The following is a 25,678-nucleotide window of genomic DNA, read 5'->3' as shown; positions in this document are numbered from 1 at the left end:
TCAGCCTTACTCTAAGGTGTGGTCTTTACTCCTAAGATGTAGCTTTTATTGGTGTCTCAGCTATATGCCTGAGGTATTAAAAGGTATTAATGTGATTTCTCCACTCTGGCCGGGCCATGTCCATCATCCTGCTTGACTTCTAGTATCTCTGTTCTCCTCTCAGCTTTGTAGCAGCTGATCTCTGGGAGGCCTTGGGTAGTCAGTCCTCAGAAAAAGATTCCCAAGAGATGCCTACATGGACTTCTGCCTCCCAGCTCAACTCCACAGCTCTCATTGCTTCTCCTTTTGCTTACACTGACTTGAAATTCTCTCTCTGCCTTTCACCTCAGTGGGACTGCTATGTTCTGTCTGGATTCCAGTTTACAGAGACGTAGTTAAAAATTTGTTCCTAGACAGAATGCTATAAATTCACGAACTTCCTTCCTCTCAGGTATCACAATTCTGTGCCACCTTTCGTCCAATGCCTATAAACAATTGTCCTGTGCCTCATATATTTTACCAGTTTTATGGTTGTTAACAGGAAAAGGACAGCAAGTATCAGTTAATCCTTATATATTAATTAAAAATATATGTATATTGTAAAAGTACCATAAAAGTAATGATATTTATTTTTGAGCATAACTTTTACTAATTTTTCACCCATATAAATTAACCACTTTTGGAATTTTTATTTATTATTGTGTTTATTCTTATATTTCTGGAATTTAGTTTCCATCATCATAAGCCAGTCTCTCTCTCTTTTTGGGGGGGAGCAGAGGGGAAGAAAAATGAAATCTTATTTATTTTTTAAAACTACTAGAAAAATGTATCATAGTCCTGAAATGGCAGACAGATTATATTATCATTTCAAGTAATAAACTGGTAAAAAGACAACAAGGTCCTTATCAAAATGGTAAGGTGCCAGAACTGGACAGGAACACTGCATGTTGCAAAGGCCCCAGGCTAAAGCGCTGTTTGGTAATGGGGGGCTGCCCCTCTTTTGCTCTAAAGGAGCCACAGCTCACCTCTGAGTTGCTTACTTTTTTTGCCTTGACTTTTTTATCACCAAGGAATTGTCTCAGTGGAGTTGTTATTTCAGAGCACTAAGTAAGTAATGCTGGATTTAAGTTTCATTCCTGAAAACCAGTTTTTTTCCCAAATCTAGTACTTCATAACTCTCTTAATTAAGCAGCCAACAGTTCTTTTTTTTACTGTTAATTCCTGGATACTGGGATGCAGCATAATAAAAACTCTCTTTTCCTTCAAAGGAGAGTGTCACTGTAAGATTGTCCTGTCACTCTGCTGTAGATGGCCTCAGGACCCATCATGGTAGCCAGTGAGAGGGAAGGTCTGCATCCCATACCCAGTATGACATTGCCTCTTAGGTTTTTGGAGGGTCTCCAGGCTGAAAGATGTAATGTGTGAGAATTTTAAGAAATGCACATCCACATCTTGATGGCCAGAAACAGATATCCAAATGAACCTTTCAAAATTCTTATTCAAACTACCTCTCCGAACTCCACATCTTAAATCAACTTCATCCCCTGTATATAAAACAAAACCAAACAAAGCAAAAGACCTAGGAAACTTTTTCCCCTTCTAAATTAATGACCTCATAGATTTTGTTTTACAGTTTATAAAAAATGGTGTGGTAATGATAAACCAATATCTTTAATTTGTTCTTTGGATCACTATTTTATTTATAGCAAAGGATTTTTTTGCGTAAATATTGGACTTTTAGTAAAAGCAAGTAGTAGCTCACATGGTATAATTTAAGAGGCACCAGAAAGCTCCCTAATTCCAGTGGGAAACTGAAGATCATTGGTGTTTTGAGGAAAGGAAGTCATTATAAGTGTCAAAACGTCAAAGAAAGAGTTTGTGTTTTCCCAAACCATAATGCAAAGAATGACCTCAAGTCTTTAATAATTTTGCTGTCCTAATTATGATCCTAAATAATGGGGATAGGAGGTAATTACTAGCATAACAAAAGTTCTTTTTTTAAAGCAAAACAAAAGTAAGAACAAAATTACTATGACCCAACAAGTGGAGTTTTAAAATATATCCATTAAAATAAGCATTTTTCTTAGCGCTGACTTTTGGAATGGTGGAATTTTATCTTTTAATTTCAAATCTCATTCTTTCATTTTTCAAAGAGTGCTCCCACAACAATTTCAGGTGATACTGATGAACAAATCTTTGAGAAATGTAAATAAATGGTTTTACAGCTATTAATTCCAAATACCCATTAGGATCAGATGTGTTCTACTACCAAGAATTTTAGTTTATTACATCCCTTTCCAAGTATAATTTTACATTTCTTGTGCTTCTAAAAATGATCTTAGTTTTCCTTTTGCCTTACCACAGAACCAATCTGAATATCCTGTGTGACATTTCCACTCCTAGCCACAAGATGGCCTTGAAAATCAACATTTTTGCAGATATTTCTCAGCTTGGACAGACGATTTTGTCTCATATAATCTTTGTTATATTTTAACATATCCATCATTTTTTTCTTTTCTGTTTACAATGAGAACCAATTAGAACTAAGTATGATTTTTAAAATTTACCTTACAATGATGCATTTCTTCTTTTGGTTGTTACTAAGCTTTCTCATTTATGGATGTTTCATCTAGGATAACCCCCAAATTAATCGCACCCCCTACTCTGTAGAAGTTACTGTTTTGTTACTTCATTTTGGAATACTGTAGTGCTTTAGTTCTTAGCTAAAGACATAGGCCACACAGTGTACTTACATTGGGAAACTCCATTATAAAATCATAAGCATTTGCTTCCTTTGCTGCTTTCTCAATCTCTTCATTGGTCACACCATCTCGTCCATATTTAATATTGTTATTAATAGTAGTTCCAAACAAAACAGGCTCTTGGCTTACTACTCCAATATGTTCTCGATAATGCTGCACATTTAAAGTTCTGATGTCGTTACCATCCACTGTGATCTGCCAATCCATAGGAATGAATCACATTGTGATGCCTTTCATTGCATTGGGTTTAGAGTCTTTTCTACTAGTCCAAAACATAAGCTGAGAAGCAGGGTATTTCAGGAATCAAAGACTGACTATATTTTGATAGAATGTTTATAGCATTTATATTGTCGAGACTTTTTCTGGTAGATGAGAACCAACAAACTCTCAAAAAAATTGGGTTAGGATCTTGCCACGTCACCTAAATATCTTTACTCTAAGACTCACAAATCAGGTATTATAAATATACCCTAGAAGCCACAAATGTTACCACATAGACACATGTAACAAACTTCAGTTTTGTTAAGACTCTGATCTCTGCATTTATTCTAGGAAATATTCTTCTGTACTTCTCTTCAACACCCCTTCCCTGCAAAAGGCAAGAGTGTCTTCTATTCATTGCTATATATAATACTAAATGGATGCTGTCTTCTCCACAGATAGCGCCATTACCCATTACCTCAACATATTCCAATACAGAAACAAATGTTTAATAATTATAACTCAGAGTCTCACCAACTCTGGTATTCTGTGTGGGCATGGGTATTCTATGCAACTGTTTTATATATGGAATGGTTATCCGAAAATTTATTTGTTCAATATTAGCATAGATATATAAGTCTAAAATACTCTAATGTAGACATAAGAAGTCAAATTTAAGTAAAAACAGGCTATAGGAGAGTAACAGTTGGAAGTTTGAAGAGAATCATTAAGAATTATGCTTTTTGTAATGATCATAGTCTCGTTCTTTCTGCCCTGTACAAGGGTGAGAAAGTTAAGTGCACCATTATAGATGACAGGAAAAAAAATGAGAGAGCGTATTCTCTATAGATATCATTCTTCTGGGATGTTTTGAGAAACTGAAAATCTTGGTAAATTCTGGATACTACAAATTACTATTATTTTTCTCCACAGCATTTAATACCTTCTAACTTGCTATATAACTTACTTATTCTATTTGTCTGTCTCTATTTTTTAGAATGTAAACTTGATGAGGGCAGAGGTTTTTATGCTTTGTTCACCAGTATATGCCCAGTACCTAGAATAGCGCCTGGTACATAGTAGGTGCTCAATAAATATTTGTTGAATAAATGAATATACAGGAAAGAAAACAATAAAGTTTCTCTCCCAGCTCCACTGTTAAAAATTAAGTTGACATAGCTGTAAGATCTTTGTAGTAGGTGGCATTTCCAAGCCTCATTGTGTGGACTGTGCATAATTTCGCTAGGTGCACTTACAAAGCCGTCGTCAGGATCATATAACCTCTGCAGAAGTTGGACTGCTGTACTCTTCCCACTGCCGTTGGGGCCAACCAAGGCTACTGTCTCTCCAGACTTAATTTTGAGATTCAGACCTTTCAGAATCTATTGGAATGTATGTGAAGAAATTCCATAAAACTAGGATAAGTGAGAATATGATTGACATATTTTCAGAAATTTAATGTAATTAACATAAAATAAATTATATGTAATAATATAATGTAATAATATAAAATAAATTCTTTTGCGGTACCTAAAAGCAAATTTAAATATTGTTACGTTTGTTTCATATACATGTATAACAATAACCTACATAATTTTGGAAAATAATCATAAAAGAATCTCTCATCATCTCTCTATATAAAGAGGAAATCAAAATTAAGAGTACTCATTGAATATTAACGAGCCACAGCAAACTGTTTATATTTTCAGCTGAAATATGTATATGAATTTCACAACTACCTTTTAATTTGCAACAACTGATGAAATCTTGCCTTGTATCTTTGTGAGCTATTTAAGGAAATTCTTTCTTAGAGTATATTTAACATTGTTGCAAATTACATTCCAAAGTAGAACAATGGTCAAAACTCCAATGTCACCACAAAAACAAACAAACAGTCAAACAAACAAAATAAAAGGTAAAAACAAAACAAAACAAAAAAACAACTCCTCAGGAACTCCTATTAATGGGATTCCACCAATAAAAACTCTCCCTCTTCTAGCTGTGGATCCCAGGAGACATTTCAAACTGGAGTTTGCTACTGGCATTTAGTGTCCCAGGGAACAGCAATGTGAGAGAAACCTCACAAATAATTACCCTCCCCAAATGACAATAGCAATCCTGATGAGAAACTCTCACCTATCTTTGCTTGCATTTGTATGTATTCAGCTCCAAGTATAGGAATCTTTCCTTGGATTCTCTCACTTTGATCTCTCCTTTTGTAAAGAAACAGACTCTTTAAATGGCCAAACATAAAAGCTTCAAAGGGCTAAGCAGAGGAAAACTCTCTAAAGGAGGTGAGAAATTGGGGACCCCCAGTGGGAATACCTCCTCTCCCACCTGCACTTTTACTCTAGAGTGATTTCTGTTTTGTTTATTTAAAGTGGGTGGTGGACTTTTTAAAAAAATTATTCATTCTTCGGCTTAACAAAAAGGGCTATGTTTCAAAAGTTCATTTAAAAAATAGTTGTTTAAAACCCAGAGAGCACTTTACTATGCAAAATAATGGCACAACTGGTGCTTAAGTTTCCAGGAAGCCAACCCAAGTGTGGTTGCAAAATGGAGTCGAAATACTCTATGTTAAGAAAAATGGTAGAAGACAACCCTATTGCAAGGACGGTAATTAAATAACAAGAAATTTGAAAAAAAATCAAGAGCTTTGAAAAGAGAATTTCAATCAAAGACTTAGAAAAAATATGAAAGTAGGAGTAGGTGCATCTTTTTTTGATGCAAATTATGCAGGGGACATTTGGATACTTTAAAAGGCATTAGAGATTGATAACATTAGCAATTTTAGCAATTTCACTTAAAATCATGTGCTCCTTTTTCTATGAAACAGGTATTTATTGGTAATTACTCTTTGCAATCTTTAACTACTCTTTTGGAAAGAAGAAAACAATAGAAGAGACAGATACATTTTCACAAGAACTTGTCAAAGGTTGAATGACAGAGGGAAGAGGATAAACTTGGTGCTGCGTATGCATGCATGCGTGTTTGCGTGTGTGTTGCACGTGTGTGTGGAAAAGTGAAGGAAGAAGTATCTGGGGAACAAATGCCTGTGCAGTGTAAGCCCTAGGAAAGGGAGAAGCGAAAGCACAACATGTGCCTAATTCTCTCAAGTTGGAAACTAGATTTAAAATGATTTGTCTTCAGTTAGGTAATATCCAGGAACCACCAATAGGTGGCACCATCAATCCAAGACATCTTGATGTGCTCCCAAACCCAGAGGGAAGGAATTCCAGGGAACTGAAAACACTTTAGTTGGTTGGATATAGAAAAGAAGCTCAAAATGTGCTAGCTGTTCCATAGTTATGGACTGATCCTTCCTCTTCTCTCCCCTCTCCTCACCTCCCCTCCTCTCCTCTCCTCCCTCTTTCTCTTCTGCCACCCCTCAAGCAAAGTAGCAAAATCTTGGTCCTAAGTATCTCATAGGAGAGCTTAGCCCAGTAGAAAATAATATCAGAAAATTGTATAATGCTATAATTAAACTAGCCTACCTTAATAGATGGTCTCGATGGATAACTAAAAGAAACGTTTTTAAATTCCACAGTTCCTTCTATGCATTCCGGTTTATATCCTGTTGTTGAAAAGTTATCTATAGCAGGTTTCTTGGAAAAACAAAGAGGACATTATAAACCTTCAAGGGACTAAGCTGACACTATATCCTAAAAACAGTTTTAAGATGGTTTTCTTTTACAATGTTTCCCTTTTTGCTTGAGAGTGCGTTGATTTAGACATGAAGGTTTTAATGAAACAATCTCCTTGTAGAAGAATTAACCATCTCTCTTTGCATAGCCAATTGCTCATCTTTTTGTTTTAGTGAAACGAGTGTGCCTGTTTTTTGGTTTCCTTGCAGTAGTGTTACTTATCTTTCAAAGCAATTAGAAAATCTTACCTTATCAATAACCTGGAAAATATTAAAGGCGGCTCCTCGGGCTATAGTGAAGGTTTCAAAGTTAGGGGCTGCTGTTCCAATGCAATAACTACTGTGGATTACACTGAAGAAAACCTTCAGGAACAAAAACATAGTAATAGTTATTCCTTCTCAGTTATATGAGAAAGACAATCGAATGAAGTGTATACTTGGTTGAGACACATAGAGATATTAGAAAAATTAGATAGGAGAGAATAAAAGCCGCTGCCAAATATAAAGGAAACACAAGTTAACCCAAGTATACTTGGCCTTTTCTTATTGTAGAAAAGCTTTTGATTGTCCCATAGTTTTGTCGTTATCACCTTCTCGGAAGTCTACGAAGGAAAACTGGCTTACTGAGGAGTGCTGGCGTACATAAACCTGGCTGAGTGAGGAGGTGAGTTACACTCTCCTTCCTGGTCAATCCTTAGAGCTTTAAAGAGAAGGATGTATTAGATTTCACTAACTTAGAGACATTGTACTATTTCAGTCCAAACTTTTCTGAATTCTTATATTACTGGACACCCATTTTCAGACAGACATGGCTCTGTAAAAAAACAAAGAAGGAAAGAATCCCACAAGCTAGGTGCTGTTTTCCCTACTTGAGGAAACAGGTTTAGCAAGTCATTTGCCCAAAGTCACAAGGATGTGCCAATTCCTTGTACCCAAACTTCATTTATATGAAATAAATGGATAGCTTAAAGTCTTAACTATGAAAGTCTCAAATTCAGAAGATGACTTCAGTGGAGAGAAAAGAAATCTGCATAAAATTGGAAGACCAAACGATTGAAGTATATAGACCAGATCAATTCAGTTTAGCAAGACAAATGTTTCTAAATCCTGAATTGATCTGTTTATTGTTGAAACTTGGGAGGATAATTGAATACATTTAAATTTAATGCATAATCCCTAAGAGTTTAAAAAACTCTAAATTGTGATCCTGGACAGAGTTTATACAGTCTGTTTTAAACATTACTATATACTGAAAGGACAGAAGAAGGGCAGGAGAGTCTAATTTATAGGATATTTCCAGAAGGAAAACATTTAGCAAGGTGAATGTAGAGTGCTACTTTATCTTAGCAAGATTGAAGGGAAAACGTCTCAAAAAAGACTGGCCTTTTTGACTGCTGGATTAAGAAAACTCTGTCTCCCAGTGGAAAATTAATTTGGAGAAATATATCCTGCCACTCATAACTATAATTTAAAGGTGTATACAAATAATTTGAAAGAAACAAATATTTATTAAAATCATTCATCTTTGAATATTCAATGTCATTCAAAGAGAAATTTTTACTAAACTCTAAGTAAGAAAAGATTATCTAGGCCAGTTACCTTTGTTCTCAAACAAGACTTACAGCAAGAACAGTTCCGATGGTATAACCAGGTTCTCCATGAAGAATTAAGGAGGTTCCATACCAAAAAGCAAGTCCATAGGTTCCATTCATAAAGAAGTACACAGCACCAAGAGAGAGTTTTGAAGCTATAGCTTTTTTTATGCCAACATCCTTTGCATATTTTAGATTCTGTGTATACCTTAAAAAGACAAAACATAATGCAATAGACTTTGGGAAAAAAAAGAAAAAAACCAAGCATATAGTCATAAGTAAAGAAACAGACCTTTGGATTTCTTTCTCCTGGGCCCCAAAGGCTACAACTGTTCGTATTGATGACAGGACTTCTTCTGCAACAGCTCCAGCTTTGGAATAGGCTTTTAATTCCTTACTGGTCAACGAGATGACTATCTGTAATAAACCATGACCACAGTTAAGCAAAGAGTGACCCTGGGGTAGTAGCAATGTGCAGAGAATTTAATTCACTTAGAATCTAGAACAACATAATTTTGTTATTGAAAAAGTATTTACTATCACTTAACTTAACCTTGTCTGTTTGCAAACAAGAAACCAATGGGCAGAGATATTAATAGACATTTTAGAGTCTCACAGCATTGAAAGAGCTTAGCCTAATATATCATAGAATCTAAATCTATATTTTGCATTCTACTCCTAGAGCTTCACATTTGTTTCTCTGCATTCTTTAAAGACTTAGAAGATGGGTATCTATATTGATATAATTTGGGAAAGGCTTGATTAGGACATAGTTAATTTGGGCTGTACTCTGGAAATTAGAGAGTCCGATTTAACTTGATTTGTTTGTTATTATGTAAAAAGCAAGGCTTCCAGAGGATATTGGTCACAGGGCTGTGGCAGGAAGAGGGAGATGATCCTGAACTTGTTTGGGGTGTGACCCCTGAAGCTATTACTACGTAATGCAGCTGGCCTCATAAATGCTATATCTCCAAACATGAAGGTAAGATTCCAGAGAGAGAGGAGAATATAACTCTTGGTGATATTAGGCAGGTTTACCTGATTTCTCAAAAATTTTAAATCAGAATGTGCCTTTACTATACATGCACGTAGTACTCTTTTAATTAGTAAAAAGATTTAATTTAGTAATTAGCACAGCAGTTCAATGAAAGAGAACAGGAGGAAAATTGTCTTCTGAGCTGTGCATCTGTAACTATTGCTTATTAACATAACAAATCTATTCACTTTCAAAGTACATTCCACATAATTGGATCTGATTTTACGCAAGACATGCTCAGACAGTTGTTAACGTCAGAAGGTAGCAAAAGCTGGGTAATACTCATTTTCTGAATTAATTTTAAGATAACCATTTCTATAATACATCACTAGAAGAGAAGCAGCACCTAGCAAAAAACCTTATACGAAGTGAATATTTAATAAATGTTTGCCAAAGTAAGTTAAATTGAAGGAAGCCAGAAAACATCCTGGCTTCTTTAGTCATTTGGATAACTGTGACCTTTACTTGCTTCCTCTACAATCATTTAATACAAGAGCAGAACTTAGATTCCCAATGTTGTTCCTTTTTAGGGCAGTTAAGTTCAGGCTCTCATCTTAGTAGCATACTATGGGTAATCTTCCTACTGAGGGGGTCTTCATTGCAAATAACTGGGGATGAAGATTTTGACAAGGGTTACAAGATCAACACTAGAAGTCACACTAAATAAAAATTTGTTGTCTAAACACCCAAGCCTATTAAGGAATTGTTTAACCACAAAATATTTTTATTGCTCAAAATTCTTATTTGGTTGACCTTGTATGTTGCTAGAAAACAAACTGTGAATTTTATGGCTTTATTTTCATAAAGAACAATTGGCTTTGCAAAATTAAAAACTCCATACATCCTTCAAGAATACACTGTGCCTCCAATCAAGGAGATGGAATATGCATTGGTGGAGCTGCTGAAGACTTGATTTGGAGAGAGATATTAAGGATATATTAGTTATTTTTAGACTTCACAAGGTTGGTTTCAAAATAAGGCTGTAAACAGATTACTATTTTGTGGTATACTCACAGTATAACGGTGGTAAAAATACAATTTAAAGTGCACATAATTTGTTAAAAAAATTGAAACACATTTACATAGTACACAAAAATAGACATTAGCAAACATTTTAATTGTAATTCAGACCTCATTAAAACATATAAACTTTAAATGGCTAACATAAAAAGTATTTAAGTATTTACTATTTTAGATCTTCTCATTCTCTTTTAGTGAAATGAATTTGCAATACATTTATCTGGGAATTTAGAATACATAAGGCAGTCTTGGCATCTAATGTATCCATGCATAATACCTTACTCACGCTATCATTTGAAGCTGCATGAGGCTACTAAATGAAGAGGAATGTTTTTTTCATCTTCTTTTTAAAAAATAATTTGTATTTTTCAATTAAACATACAATATTATATTAATTTCAGTTGTACTATATAGTGTTTAGACATTTATATAACTTATGAAGTGATCACCTCGATACAGCCAGTACCCATTTGACACCATATATAGTTATTACAATATTATTGGCTATACTCTCTATGCTATACTTTACTTCCCCATGACTGTTTTGTAACTACCAACTTGTAACTACCAACTTGTACCAAATTTTAATCTCTTCTTCATTTTCACCGATCCTGCCAACCCCTATCCCATCTGGCAACCATCAAAATATTCTCTGTATGTATGCTTGTTTCAGTTTTGTTTGTTCATTTATTTTGTTTCTTAGATTCCATATATAAATGAAATCATATGGTATTTGTATTTCTCTGACTTATTTCACTTAGAATAATACTAAGTCCATCCATATTGTTGCAGATGGCAAGAATTAATTCCTTTTTGTGGTTGAATAATAGTCCATTGTATATATGTACCACTTCTTTATTTTTCATCTATTGATGGACAGTTAGGTTGCTTCCATATCTCAGCTATTGTAAATGATGCTGCAATGAACATATAGATGCATATTTCTTTTAAAATTAGTGTTTTGGGTTTCTTCAGATTAATACCCAGAAGTGGGATAACTGGGTTCTTCTTTGTCTCTTTGTATAGCCTTTGTCTGGTATACATATTGCTGCTCTAGCTTTATTTTGTTTCCATTTTTGTGAGATATCTTTTTTCCATCCCTTTACTTTTAGTCTGTGTGTGTGTCTTGTGATCTGAAGCGAGTCTCTTATAGGCACCATATGTGAGGGGCTTGTTTTCTTATCCGTTCAGCTACCCTATGTGTTTTGCTGGAGCATTTAATTCATTTACATTTAAAGTAACTGTTGATAGATAGTAATTATTACCATTGTTATTCACATTTTTAATCTTTTTTTTCATTTTTATTCTTCTTTAAGAAGTCCCTTTAACATGTCTTATAACACTGGTTTTGGTGTTGATGAACTCCTGTAGCTTTTTCTTGTCTGAGAAGCTCTTTATCCATCCTTTGATTATGAATGATAGCTTTGCTGGATAGAGTAATCTTGGTTGTAGATCCTTGCTTTTCATCACTTTAAATATGCAGGCCAATCCCTTCTGGCTTGCATAGTTTCTGTTGAGAAATCATCTGACAGTCTTATGAGAGTGCCCTTGTAGGTAACTAACTACTTTTCTCTTGCTGCTTTTAAGATTCTCTCTTTGTCTTTAACCTCTGACATTTTAATTATTATGAGTCTTGGTGTGGGCCCCTTTGAGTTCATCTTGTTTGGGACTCTCTGTGCTTCCTAGGGTTGTATGTCTATTTCCTTCACTAGGTTAGGGAAGTTTTCCATCATTATTTCCTCAAATAGGTTTTCGATTTCTTGATCTCTTCTCCTGTTACCCCTATGATGCCAATGTTGGTATATTTGATGTTGTCCCAGAGGCTCCTTATACTATCCTCATTTTTTAAGATTCTTTTATTCTTTCTGCTGTTCTGACTGGGTGTTTTCTGCTATCTTATTTATTATCTTATCCAAATTTTGATTAGATCCTGTGCTTCATCTAGTCTAAATTTGATTCCCTCTAATGTATTCTTCATTTCAGTTATTGTACTCTTCATTTCTGACTAGTTCCTTTTTTATGTTTCCTGTCTCTTTCTTGAAGTTCTCACTGAGATCACAGCATCTTTATAACTAGGGTTTTGAACTCTGCATCTGGTAGATTGTCACTATTTTGTTTAGTTCTTTTTCTGGAGCTTTGTTCTTTATTGCCTTTTTTGGGATGTTTCTTTGTCTCCTCATTTTGGCTACCCCCTGTGTTTGTTTCCATGTATTAGGGAGAGCTTTTATGTCTCCATTTCTTAGTAGAGTGGCCTTATGTAGTAAATGTCCTGTGGGGCCCAGTGGCGCAGTCTCCCTGGTCACCTAAACCATATGCTCCAGGTTATGTCCCCTGTATGGATTTTGTGTGCACTCCTCCGTTGTAGTTTAGCCTTGACTGTGTGTGCATGTCAGTGAGAAGGATTGGCCCTCAGGCTAATTGGTTGTGAGGACTGGCTGTGATTACAGTGGGGGATCTATTGTGCAGGGGCTAACTCTACAAAGCAGCAGTTGCTTTAGTGGGGCTCTGGTGCCTGCTGAGCCTGCTTTTTGGGTGTGTCATTTGTGGAGGTGGTTGGGTGGTGCTCTGTTGTTGTCTAAGTTGGTCACTGAATGTGTCTGTTCTGGGGCCTCTTTGGAGGGGCTCTGGTACAGGCCAAAGTCATCTGCTGCCTGTGCTCTGCCCAAGGCCACTTGGTATGAGCTATAAAGTGATCTTCAGATGGTTGCTACTTGTGCTGAGCTTAAAGGTGCCTGAAAAACTCAGCTGCGAGTGGAGGCCAACTACCACTAGTGTCAAGCTTGGGTGGAACCCTGGGATGGGAAGTCTGGGATGAGAAGGCTGGGACCCCTTGCTCCTCAGGAGGGACCTCTGAAGACAAGATATCCCTCCAGTTTTTTACTGCCACAAGTGAGACCAGGCTGCTTCATGTCTCTGCCCCTCCTACTGGTCTTGACATGGCTTCTTCTGTATATCCTTAGTTATAGGACTACTGTTTAGCTAGCCTTTAGGTGATTCTCAATGATGATTATTCTGTAGTTATAATTTTGAGGTAGTCATAGGAGAAGGGGAGCACAGCATTTACCTACTCTGCCATCTTGCCCAAAAGCTCAAAGTAGAATATTTTTAATGTTAGTAAGATACTAAAACCAACCTTGTCATAGTCTAATAACTTGAAGATAGAAAGGTGATTAATGGTGAACAAAATCAAAAGTACTTGTGGTGTGTGTCTAATGTCCCTTTCTATTTTGGGACACAGAAACTGAAAAGAAATGCCTTTTGTCTCAGTGAAATACCTAGTTCACATTTCTGCTTCCATTAAACACTGTATTAGCCATCTTGCCTACCGTAGAAAACATGGCTGCAGAAGCAATTATAAGAGGAGATGTAGACAGAGTCACCAGGGTGAGTTTCCAGCCCTTCACCAAACCAATCGCCAGGCCAATGGAAAACGTAGACATGTTTTGAAAGAACAAAGCAATCTTATCTCCAATACCATCATTGATTTTGTTGATGTCACTGAAACAGTAAATAAATGCAATTAAGTCATTTATATGTCATATATAAAAACAAAGTTGTGATACTACACACCTATCCTCTTACTCAGTCATGCGAGTGTTAAGTTCACCGATGTCACAGCCATCAAACCAGCTGATGTCTTGTGCCAAAATTGAATGAAAAAACTGTTTTCGAATTTTCTTGGTCTGTCGTGCTGCAGTCATAACCCAAAAAGAAATCTGCATGTAGCCAAAAACCAGGGCAGCAACTCCTATTCCAACATAATATAGAGTCAACCTGAAAAAATATTGTTTGAGATGTTAGCAAGACTAATGAGCAACTTTTTTCTCTTGTTACCAAAACCCACAAAACAAAACAAAATAGATCTCTTCCACCAAAACCTATCAATATTTAACTGAATTTGTGCTAAAAACTATAAAATAACTAACAATAAACCTCTATCAGAAAAAGTGAAGTACATTGAATGTAAAAATCTAGATTTCCCTAGTAAAGTTCTTGAGTATGTCTCTCATATATTGTTAGCACAAACATAAACTCGAAATGGATCACAGACCTAAGTGTAAGAGCTAAAATGTTACAACTTCTAGAAGAAAATGTAGGAGGAAGTCCTCATGACCTTGTATTAGGCAAAGAATTCTTAAATACAAAGCACGATCTGTAAAATAACTTGATAAATTGTACCTCATCAAATTAAAAAAATTTTGTGCTTCAAAAGAAACTTCTAAGAAAATGAAAGACTAACCATAGACTAGGAGAAAATATTTTCCAATCATATATGTGATGAAGAACTTGTATCTAGAATTTATAAAGAACTCTTATGATTCAATGATAAGAAGACAAATGGCACAACTAAAAAGTAGGCAAAATATCTGAATAGACATTTCGCCAAAGAGAATATATGAATGCCTAGAAAGTACATGAAAAAAAATGCTCATTATTAGTCACTAAGGAGATGCAAACTTCATACCTTCTACAATAGCTACAATAAAAAAGACACAATAACAAGTGTTGGCAAGGATGTAGAAAAACTGGAACCCTTATACATTGTTGGTGGGAAAGTAAAATGATGTAGCTAGCCACTTTGGAAAAGTTTGGAAGTTTCTTAGAAAGATAAACATAAACTTACAATATGACCCAGCAATTCCATTCCTGGGTAACCTATCTAAGAGAAATAAAAATAGATATCTACACAAAGACTTATATATCAATGTTCATGGAAGCATTATTTTTAAATAGCCAAAAAACAAAACAAAACAAAACAAAAACAATCCAAATGTCCAATAACTGGTAAATAGATAAACAAAATGTTAACCAATAAAAAGGAATAACTACTGATACATGTTGCATCAATAAATCTAAAAACATTATGGTAAATAAAAGAAGCCAGGTGTAAAACCTCCGCATATTACATGTTTCTATACATAAGCAATGTCCAGAAAATGTAAATCTTTAGAGATAGAAGGAAGATAAGTAGTTGCCCCAGGCTCAGGGTAGAAATGGGAACTGACTACATGCAAAGAAGGGATCTTTGTAGCATGATGGAAGAGTTCTAAAAATGGATTGTGGTGATGATTGCATAACTCTGTAAATTTTTGAAAAATCATTGAATTCTACTCTTAAAGCTGGTGAGTTTATGATAATTATGCCTCAATAAAGCTGTTAAAAACACCATGAACAGCAGTGTAATTCCAATTACATTAAAATTAAATATGTATACATATATATGTAGAAAGGCTATAATAATATAAACAAAATTAATATATATTATCCTTTAGTGGTAGGATTATAAGTAATTTAATTTTCTTTGTGCATTTTTATCTTTTCACACTTTCTACAATTAAAATATTAACTATTTAATCAGAAAAATAATTAAAAACGATTTTATAGAAGTACTGATTCACTTTTTAAGACTATTCCTTAAAAACAAAGAAAAAAATATACTCAATTTATTCCACATGGAAGAACCATACTTATTAACTCCTCATTTATCTACTAATCAGATTTCCAAACTACCTGGGACCCAGAAGAAACTCTAGTAGGCCCAGAACCCAGGCTTTATTTTGCAGCAAAAATGAAACTGCCTTCAAAGTCTAAGCCTTCTAATGCAAAACCATATGCAAATTAAGATCGATTTAATCTGGATAGGTGTCATTTATTGAACAGTTACTTTGTTAAATATTATTTCAGGCAATTTACATATCTGAATGTCACTGAATCACCAGAAAGTATCAACACCACATTTTCACAGATGAAGAAACTGAAGCTTACAGAAGGTATCCAACAGTTTCTATGGATAGAAAGTGGCAAAGTCCACCATCTGAATCCTGTACCTCTGATCCGAATTCTGAGCTTATGGTCTGAATTACTCTAGCAATATTTCTGAGGAAAAAGGGTTCTCAAAGGGGTCTGGGAAACACTGCATACCTAGCACCATCCCCGCCAAAGAACTTGATAATACAAATGAAAATATTAAAAAAATTCAAAAGCAAAGCAGTAGTTTAATTTTCTTGGACACAGAATATTTCAGACCAATCAACCATGAACACTCCCATCCTTTTAAAATGTATTGCCTATTAACATTTGCCAGTTCCACTGGACACAATCTTAGAATTATTCTAGGCTACAACTTGATGTAGTAGAAATTGCCATCTGTCTATTCTATCACCCAATATCTGACCTTATCTTCTTACTAAATAAGAGAACCTCCATTTTATTTGCAGTGGTAATATGCCCAGCTAAAGTGGATGTGGTCATAAGACTAGCAGAAAGACAGAAAGATCCCGGGTCCCTTATGCATTTTTGAGTCATGTTTCATTTTTAGACAGCCTACTTTCACATTTTTATGTTTGAGAGAAATAAGTTTCTATCACGGTTAAGTGACTATTATGATGGATTTTATACTAAATGCAGTCGAACTAAATCTAATATAGATTTGGTCATCAAGTTTACCCTTCATTTTCAAGTAGATTATAGCAGACATGTCAGAAGTAGCAAAAAGGAGGGAATGAGTTGCTTAAAGTTCATATAGAATTAATTAACTCTTGACTGCAAAAAAAGAGATATCATATTCACCAGCAACAATCTTGGGACTATTTAGTCATTATAATCTGATTCAACAAAAAAATTCAATTATTTTCAGAATAACTGTCTGATAAATAAAACAAAGGAAGAGACCTAATATTAAAACATCAAACATATAAAGCTATGAGTCACTGTCTTTGGAAAATGATTTAGGTAGAATCCAGTTCTTCAGTTCCTGATGATTATAGATGATTATTATCCTAATCGAAAAAGTTAAATAAAGCAACAATTCCCAGAAATGTGTTCGTTGAAACATTAGCTCATCTAACATTAGAATGTTACTAGGTGTTAGGGAAAAAAATTAGGTTCCATAGCCAAATAGGCTTGGAAAACATGGATTAAATGGAGCATTTATCATGCTTATTTGTTCTATCTGTGTTCAAGAGGAGGCTGTCATACACAGCGTATTCCAAACCAATCTGACCACGAAACCATTTTTCATCGTGTATCTCAAATAATTCCAAAACAGCACTGGTTTGAGAAACAATAATATAACAAATACTACATTATAAATGATAAGTATCTTTCTTTATAATTTTAGTCGCCTCTTAATAACTGTACACAGACATATCTTTTCAACTTACTCTCCTTTTTATTATTTGTTCTTCGAATGAATGCCCCTGTATTTAAAAGTTCCAAATTCTTTGTAAGAAACTCATACTTCATAATTGTACGTCAGGACCCTGCTTTAATATTGGTAGAACAGAATTCAGTAGAAGGCAATATTCTGGATTCTAGTCAGGAATTTTCAAATGACCTAATATAAAGATATTATATGTAGAAGTTGCTAAAAAAATTTTTTCCCCCTCAAAGAAAGTTGAGGCTATAGCAAAGCACAGCTCAAAGGAGCACCATTCACACTGTACAGAAGAGCACTAATAGAACTTCGAAGAAAATGTTTCATATCTATACTATACAATATGGCAGCCAGCTATATGTGGCTTTTGAACACTTGAAATGTGACTGAGAAGGAGGAACTGAATATTGTACTTTATTTTATTTTAATTAATTCAAATTTAAAGAGCCATATGTGGCTGTAGCTAACACACTGGACAGTCCAGGTCAAGAATTATGGCCTAGAAGGTATCATTGCAATGTGATAGGTGTCCCTTGCAGTTGTGCAACATGGAGGCATCTATTGGGGGGGAAATTAGAAATCACTTAGGTCTAGAGCAAAGAAAGAGATATCATATTCACCAGCAACAATCTTGGGACTATTTAGTCATTATAATCTGATTCAACAGTGTCTCACTAAAACTATAGTTTTACTGAAATCCAGTGAATGTACTCAGGAAAGTAACATCTCTCTAAGTCAGTATATGTGATAGGAAAGCATACTGGTTAATACATAAAATAACTAAAACAGAATGTCCTTATGTTTTATTTATTTCAGAATGTACAATTTTTAGTCTGAATACAACTATACTAGTCTGAATAATTGGTCTCCAAAATTAGTCAATTAAACTTTACTATTTTATTATTATTTTACTATTCGTTGCACATATCTTTGCTTTTTAAAGTCCATTGAATGGCATTTTTCTATAAGATTTGTAAGGAAAATAATTTGAAAAGAAAGAAAAGAAGAAAAAACAAGTCTTTTAGCCCCTAGGACATGTACCTTCCGTTCTAGGAGGCAAAATTGGTATAAAAATGCAAATCCCAAAACTACTTTTCTATTGATGAGAATTTTATCAAATACAACTTAAAGCACATGAGCCTCCCCGCACCTTTTAAATAGAAGAAAAAATTATATTATACTTATATCTTATATACCTAACAAAAGAAGAGGACATGTTTGCTTTACTCACTTATATGTAATATTATCAAATATTTCAGTTTTTTCCTCCTAAGTATTGACTAAAGCAGCATTCAATACACATAATATTAACATTTCATTTGGACTTACAGAATCATATCTTCATTCAGCTTTTCTTGAGACTGAGTACAGTTCCGATAATTTGCTGTAAAAAAGTTTTTTAAATTATAAAGACAAATAATTTATAATTGGCCATACTGTTTTCATACATAGCTCTCCAAACCAAATATAGTACATTCTCAAGAAAATAAAGTTAATGCCTACATACAGGTTTATGTTCACCTTATTTTCTATTCTTTAACTTAAAATTTGAAATAATTACCTCTGGTCTCAAGAAACACTCATGATACAGGAAAAATTATCAGGAAATATTAATTATGTAGCTCATACCTGGAAAGAATTCTTTAGGACATCTCTGATCTCAGGCAAAAATTCTGTAATTAATAATAATAGAACTCTCCTCTCCTGCTGAGATGATGCATTTAGAATTCAGTTTGAGATACCCCAGGGAATGATTTAGAAAGGCCAAGAGAAGTAAGAACAAATGTAAAGGATCTAGAAGCAGTAGTCATGGGAAAAACTTAAAGGAATTTCACTGAAATATATTGAGTATAATAAGGATAGCAACATAATAAAACAGTATTTAAAATAATCCTTGGGTTACAAGTTTTCTATGTAAAGTTTTCTATATATCTTCTGGTAAAAAGTATATCATACGTTAATTAGTATAACAAGGTTGTGATTTCACCAAAAATACAAAACAGTTATAGTAATTTTCTTTCTAAAAACCTCTATAATAAACATTTAAAATGAATTGTAAACATCATGACTTTTCACCACAACATCACATATGATAATGTCTATGATCTTTATTTATAGGCAAAAAAAATAATTTTTTCCTTATTCTATTTATGGAATATGGCAGGAAAATATTTTAAAGCAGTTTATTTCAAATTTCAGAACTGACAAAGTAGAAGTAGCAAAACCTAAAAAGCTTTAATGAGATGAACTGAGGTAATAAAGAAAATAAACATTGTTTCTAAAAGTGGTAACTAGAATCACATAAAAATGGTATAATCTCATTTCAGAGCTTATGTTAATAGAGATAGCATATGTAAAATTTCAATGCTGGCACAAAAATGGGCACCTGATCAATAATAGCTATATTCATATTTTCATTTGTAGGAGCAAATAATCCTCCATTATCTTTCAGAAAATCATTGTTAGAAGGTTGATGGTATACTCCACAAGACTAAAAAAACCCAAAAAACCAGAAGAAGCCTTAAACAAAAATTAAAGTTTGAAGCAATATCAATTAGATATGTTTGGCCCAACCTATCTAAAGCTGGTAAGGCAATCAATTACAGAGTGGATCTAATAAAAGGAATATTGCCTTAGAATACTCCCTTCCTTCTCTCTCCTTTCTTCCACTCATTCATTTGGAGAGAGACATAGTTGGCAATCAGTAAGTATTTGCTCAGTGACTTGGCAGATCCATTTAACAAACAGAATGACATCCTTAATTTAGCTTCTATCATTAAAATATCTAAAAATTAGTAACTGTGTTGACAGAGATCATCACATGCAAGGACACAGAGATGGAAGCAATGGCTTAGTTCAACTTAAACAAGATTGGAACACTTGAAAGATTAACCTTTGAGTTAAAAACAAGAGGGTATAAATTAGTATTTAAAGTCAAATAGGGCACAGTGAGAGGTACATTGGATAAAGCGAGGCTCAGGTCTCAAGATAGGTTTTAATGAGACATTTATCCTCGTTATAATAAACAACTATAAGGATACTTTCTACTGTGTAATTCAGGGAAACATGTAATTTACATGTTTAATTCTATGTAAACAGGGAATTATTAATATTTATAATATCCACTAGATAAAAAAAGACTGTGGATATTTACTGTTAGTTCACAGGAGAATTGCTGGAATTTACATCTAAACAATGTCACTTTGAAGGACATGACCCTGATATAGGATACTACAAAGGTAACAAAACACGAAGGACATCTATAACTGTGAGAAGTACAAAAACACTTCTTTTGTACACCTGACTGCTAGATATCTCTATCTTTATGAGGATATTTGTCTCTAGTACTATAACTTTTTGCATGTTCTTTTTGGTTTCTTTGCTGCATTATGTTCTACAATGCCATGCATGTCTATATACTATTAATGAAATCCTATAGCTATCTGAAAGATTTAGACATTCTTGATTTCCTCTTAAAGGATGAATTACAGATAAATGAACTGGATTGGCCCAAGCCTTTGATTAAATCCTGATATAATCATCACTTCTGACAGAAAATTATTTGAATTCCTAGAGAGAGAAGCTGAGGTATACTGGGTCTCAGACAACCTTTTTATATACGATGAGCAGATGGCCGTTGGATGTGAACTACATCAGTTCTCTCCTGAATCTCCAGCCTGCAGGATCACTCTACCGATTTTGGACTTGCCAGCTTCCATTATTGCATGAGCCAATTCCTTAAAATTGATCGATCACAATCTCTCTGTCTTTCTCTATATATCTACACCCACACACACACACACACACACACCCCTGCTGGTTTTGTTTTTTTGAAAAATGCTGAAAATATGGATTTTTTCTTTAGTCCCTAGCAATAGCAAAGAATAAATGACTTTAGTACATATTATGTAGATATTGTTTAACAATACGATAATCTGTATTATGAGTTTACCATTTTTTAATTTAACACTTTTGAGTCTCCAGCAATATAGAAAAGTAAATATTATACTCACTCGTGTTGGTTTTGACTAGACATCCACTAATGAGATTATCACTCATTTCTCCTAAAATCAGTGACATTACAGGAAGACAGGCTCCATTTACCAGTGATGCCAGTAACCCCAGGATCATGAGTGTAACGTCCAGTCCATCAGCAAAGCGGAACTGAGGAAAGCAAATAAAACTTGGTAACATTATAGCTGTAAAAAATGAAAAACAAAAAACCAACCTACAGTTTTTGCCATCAAGTCAATGTTATTTTATAAATTAATTAAGAGACTAAATAAATGTGTAAATCATGAACAAGAATTTATAAAGTAAAAAAAAAAAGTCCCAATTCTAAGGATTTGCAATGTATTTTGAAGAAGTTGTTGAAAAATATACAGTAGCCAAATCAACAGAAATTGTAGATCTGTGACATAAGTCAGGTGAGATGTGAGTATGAAACAGAAACATCCTTTCATCTGGTTGAATCTGGAATAAATTAATATATTTCAAAAGACTGCAATGACGATATCTTGTTTCATGGACAATTAATCTTCAACTTTTAATTCCCTAGGCTTATCAACATCATAGCAATGATAAAACTAAGTGCAGTGAACAATAAATATCTAGTAAAAATTAGTTCACCAATGTAATAAATTATATTTTTCATTTTTATTTTAAGTTCCTCAGATATTTTTCTACCCAGGATAACATCTATTCTATAAATTAGAGTCTGTAATAAAAATATTCTGTAATAATTCTGTAAGACTGGTTAAAATAAAGAAATAACTGAAAGTCAAATACTGAATGCTTTATATTCTATTCTATAGTAGGTCCCTACAGCACTTCTCTAAAACTAAAACATGAACTTGAAAATGTGGATTATTTATCTTACTGAGAGAAGCCAAGGTAAAATGTATCATGGTATTGAAATGAAATTAGATTTGAATAACAGCAAAAGTAACTAGTAGATACTTTATAAATGGAGACTGAAAAAATTTAATGTTTTTCCATTCATTCACACAATAGCTAATAAATATTTATTGAGTATCTGCCATAGGATTGCACTCAGTACTACAGATAAGAGGGTATCTGCTCCTCCACCTTCCCCCAGAGTAGTATGTTATCTTCTCAATAAAAGTTCTCATGTCTTGCTACTTCTTAGTTTTTTTAAAAAACTTTGACCTTTGAAAAAACAAGTACTGTTTTATGTGTATTTCTAGAGATGTTGACAGCCAGGCTGACTTAGAGATTAAGAGTAGGTTTTGGGAACACATTACTGAAAATATTCCTTGAACATAAATCCCAAAGAAATGTGCTGACACACTTTCTGATGCACAAGCTTTACAAAATATTTAGATAATTGCTTTTAAAGGATTTATAGCATCTTAAAAATAATAAAAGCAACTTACATCAATGTGTTACAATTGGAAAATATGGAAATTTATAAGTAACTTATAATTCCCCACCACTCAGAAATAATCTTTGATAATATTTAGGCATCACATGCAGGCATCTTTTTTTTTTTTTCCCAAAATTGGGATCATTGTATGCATATTGTTTTTTTCCCCTCATTTCTTACTATAGAGCTGTTAGGTTGATTATATATTTTTTCCTGTTGGAAATAACATGCTGCTGAATTATTTTTTTAAAAATTATCTCCTCTGCCAATAGATATAAGCTACAAACAAAAAATCATTGTATGCACTACTGACAATTCCTTAAAATTTTCTGGTACATATTCATTCTAAATGATTTCACTTACTATCTCAATAGGTCCAACAACTTGGTTTCTTACTTTGGGTAGATGTTCTTGCAGTACTCTAGAAAATAAATGTTTAAAACGGAAAAGTTTCAATGTGAATATAATTTGCAACATTTATATAATTATAATTATACTGAAGTATCAAATTTCACCCTTGGTAGCAAATTCACACCAAAAATGAAATTTTAAAAACAAACTTAAGGATAGACAATACAAATTTTTAGTATAACCCTGGGAAAGTAAGTTGCTACTGGCTATCCACATTAGTTAAAGTAAAAACTGAGGATATACTTCTGGAGTAGAATTTTATTTTGCTATTGTGGTAAAATACACCTCACACAGAATTTACCATCTTAACTATTTTAAGTGTACTGTTCCATGGGATTAAGTACATTCATATTGTTGTGCTATCATCTCCAACAGCCATCCATAAAATAACATGAATCTTAAAAAACTGAACTCTGTCACCCTCTGGCAACTACCATTCTATTTGCTGTCTCTATGAATCTGACTATTCTAGGTGTAGAATCATATCTTATTTTGTCTTTTTCTGATGTGCTTATTTCACTTAGCATAATACCTTCAGGGTTCATCCGTGGGGTAGCAAATATCAGAATTTTCCTCTGTTTTAAGGGTATTATTAAATTGTATGTATATACCACTTTTTTTTTAATCCATTCATCCATTCCTCAATCAATGGACTCTTGGGTTGCTTCCACTTTTTGGCTATGGTGGAAAAACACTGCTATGTATATAGGTGTACAAATATCTCTTCAATCCTGCTTTCATTTTTTGTGGGGTATATAACCAAGAGTGAAATTTCTGGATCACATGATAATTCTATTTTTAACACCTTAAGAAATCATCATACTGTTTTCCATAGCAGTTGCATCATTTTACATTCCCACTAACCATGCACAAGGAGTTTCTCCACATCCTCACCAATACTTGTTATTTTTCGTTTTATTTTACTGTTATTTTTAATAGTAGTCGTCCTAATAGATTAGAATTTTTAACGCTGTATAACAATTGCCCAAGAGCAATTGTGAGCTTTAAGTGAAAGTTTTATTAAGTGCACGTTAAACAAATGTATATGAATTTTGTATCCCTCTAAAAATTTTATTTTGTAGCTCTCATTTCAAAGTCCAAATGAAAAGTGTAAATTTTGTCTGTTTCTTTCAGAGAAATCTGTTAATTAAATACACACATGATTCTTAAACATTAAGAGAAGACTGGAGAGGATCAGCTTAAGTTTTCTAAAAAAGGTATCATAGAAGGATTTCTGACTCTTCTCTCCAGCTTTTTAACATATTGTTCCATAACTTTGATAAATGACAAGTCACTTAATTTTATTCCATCCGAGGTTAATAATTTACTTATGTACTGGGCCAATTTGCTCTGAGATGAGTATGGATGACAAAAAGCGCTTTAAGATTGTAAAGCCCTTCCCCCTCCAGAAATGTAGATTTTAAAGCCTAAGACTCAGTAAGCTCTCTTTTGACAAAGTTTATTTCATGAAAACATTTCTGCTTGACCTTTCTGAGAAGCCTCAGGTAGTCTTTTAAAAGTCTCTTTTCCACCAGAATTGAAAGTGAAGAAAAGTACTTGGGCAGGTACAGTGGGATCTCCCCTTCTGGCTACTGCAGCCTTGCATTAATGAACCAAATGATCTACAGTGGTCTGCTTAAATTTCATAGTTCATATATTGAAATATAACACAATTATTACAGTAAAAGTGGAAATAAAATAGATTTTAAACCATGTCCATTTTTGATCTCTAAATTAATGAATCATAAGTTTGGGAAATTTTTATAAAAGACATATGCACACAGACATCCATTCAGTGAAAAAAATAATTAGAATCCATTTTTTTTGTTGTTGCTAAATAAAGGATCCATAGAGAATTGAAATGGAAATATTCAGGTATTTTTCCTCTATATATTGATAAGCTATAAGAAATTTGGAAGAGGAGATACCAGAAATACAAGCCAATAAATCCTGTAACTATTATACTTCCTAAAATTACTATTAAACCAGTTGTAACACTAATTATGGTGAAATGAGTCCAGCAAAATGCAAATAGCATTACTATTTTTGGAAAAAAATTATGAACTTTTTACTACAGCTGTGAAAAGGATAAGGTATATTTAAAGTTGCAGAACACTTTTTGTAGAATTTAGGCCAGGCTTACCCATTTCTCTGAAAATTTGCTTGCATCTCTTCAGTTCTTTCAGAATTTGCCATTTTATTTACAATTAAATTCTTCTGAAATAAAATATTGACAAATATATCAAGACTATGTGAAATTTTATCACTTAGTTAATATAAATTCTTTATTTTTTTGCTTGATGTAACTGTATTATGCACTTGGAGAATAATATAAATGAGGCATAGAGGCACAGATAGTTTACACAAAAGTAATAAAATAATTATGCTGAGTGAAAAAAAGCTACCCTGCTATCTTGACTGGAACCAACAAAAATCATTCTTTACATCCCTAATAGCTTCTGAAAAATCATACTTCTGAATTTCATCCTGTC

The 25,678-nt window shown here is 33.7% G+C and overlaps 1 protein-coding gene across 1 annotated transcript in view; it reads right to left on the bottom strand.

Moving 5' to 3' along the window:
• The window catches only part of ABCB5 (ATP binding cassette subfamily B member 5), an 83,820-nt gene extending 58,438 nt beyond the window's left edge, over positions 1–25,382 (bottom strand). Inside the window, exons 1-12 of the mRNA XM_039862502.1 lie at positions 25,330–25,382; positions 23,139–23,196; positions 21,403–21,553; positions 18,719–18,773; positions 13,816–14,007; positions 13,560–13,731; positions 8,470–8,594; positions 8,208–8,385; positions 6,835–6,948; positions 6,437–6,547; positions 4,199–4,324; positions 2,733–2,936 (exon numbers count right to left, since the gene is read on the bottom strand). Of these exons, the coding sequence (XP_039718436.1) occupies positions 2,733–2,936; positions 4,199–4,324; positions 6,437–6,547; positions 6,835–6,948; positions 8,208–8,385; positions 8,470–8,594; positions 13,560–13,731; positions 13,816–14,007; positions 18,719–18,773; positions 21,403–21,553; positions 23,139–23,196; positions 25,330–25,382 (1,539 nt within the window). The remainder of the gene's footprint in view (positions 1–2,732; positions 2,937–4,198; positions 4,325–6,436; positions 6,548–6,834; positions 6,949–8,207; positions 8,386–8,469; positions 8,595–13,559; positions 13,732–13,815; positions 14,008–18,718; positions 18,774–21,402; positions 21,554–23,138; positions 23,197–25,329) is intronic.
• Between the last annotated feature and the right edge of the window lie 296 nt (positions 25,383–25,678).

The sequence above is a fragment of the Pteropus medius genome, unplaced genomic scaffold (assembly GCF_902729225.1).
Source record: "Pteropus medius unplaced genomic scaffold, Ma_sr-lr_union100, whole genome shotgun sequence".
Lineage (NCBI taxonomy): Eukaryota > Metazoa > Chordata > Mammalia > Chiroptera > Pteropodidae > Pteropus > Pteropus medius.
Note: the sequence above shows the minus strand (reverse complement) of the source record. Positions and strands in the feature narration are given on the sequence as shown.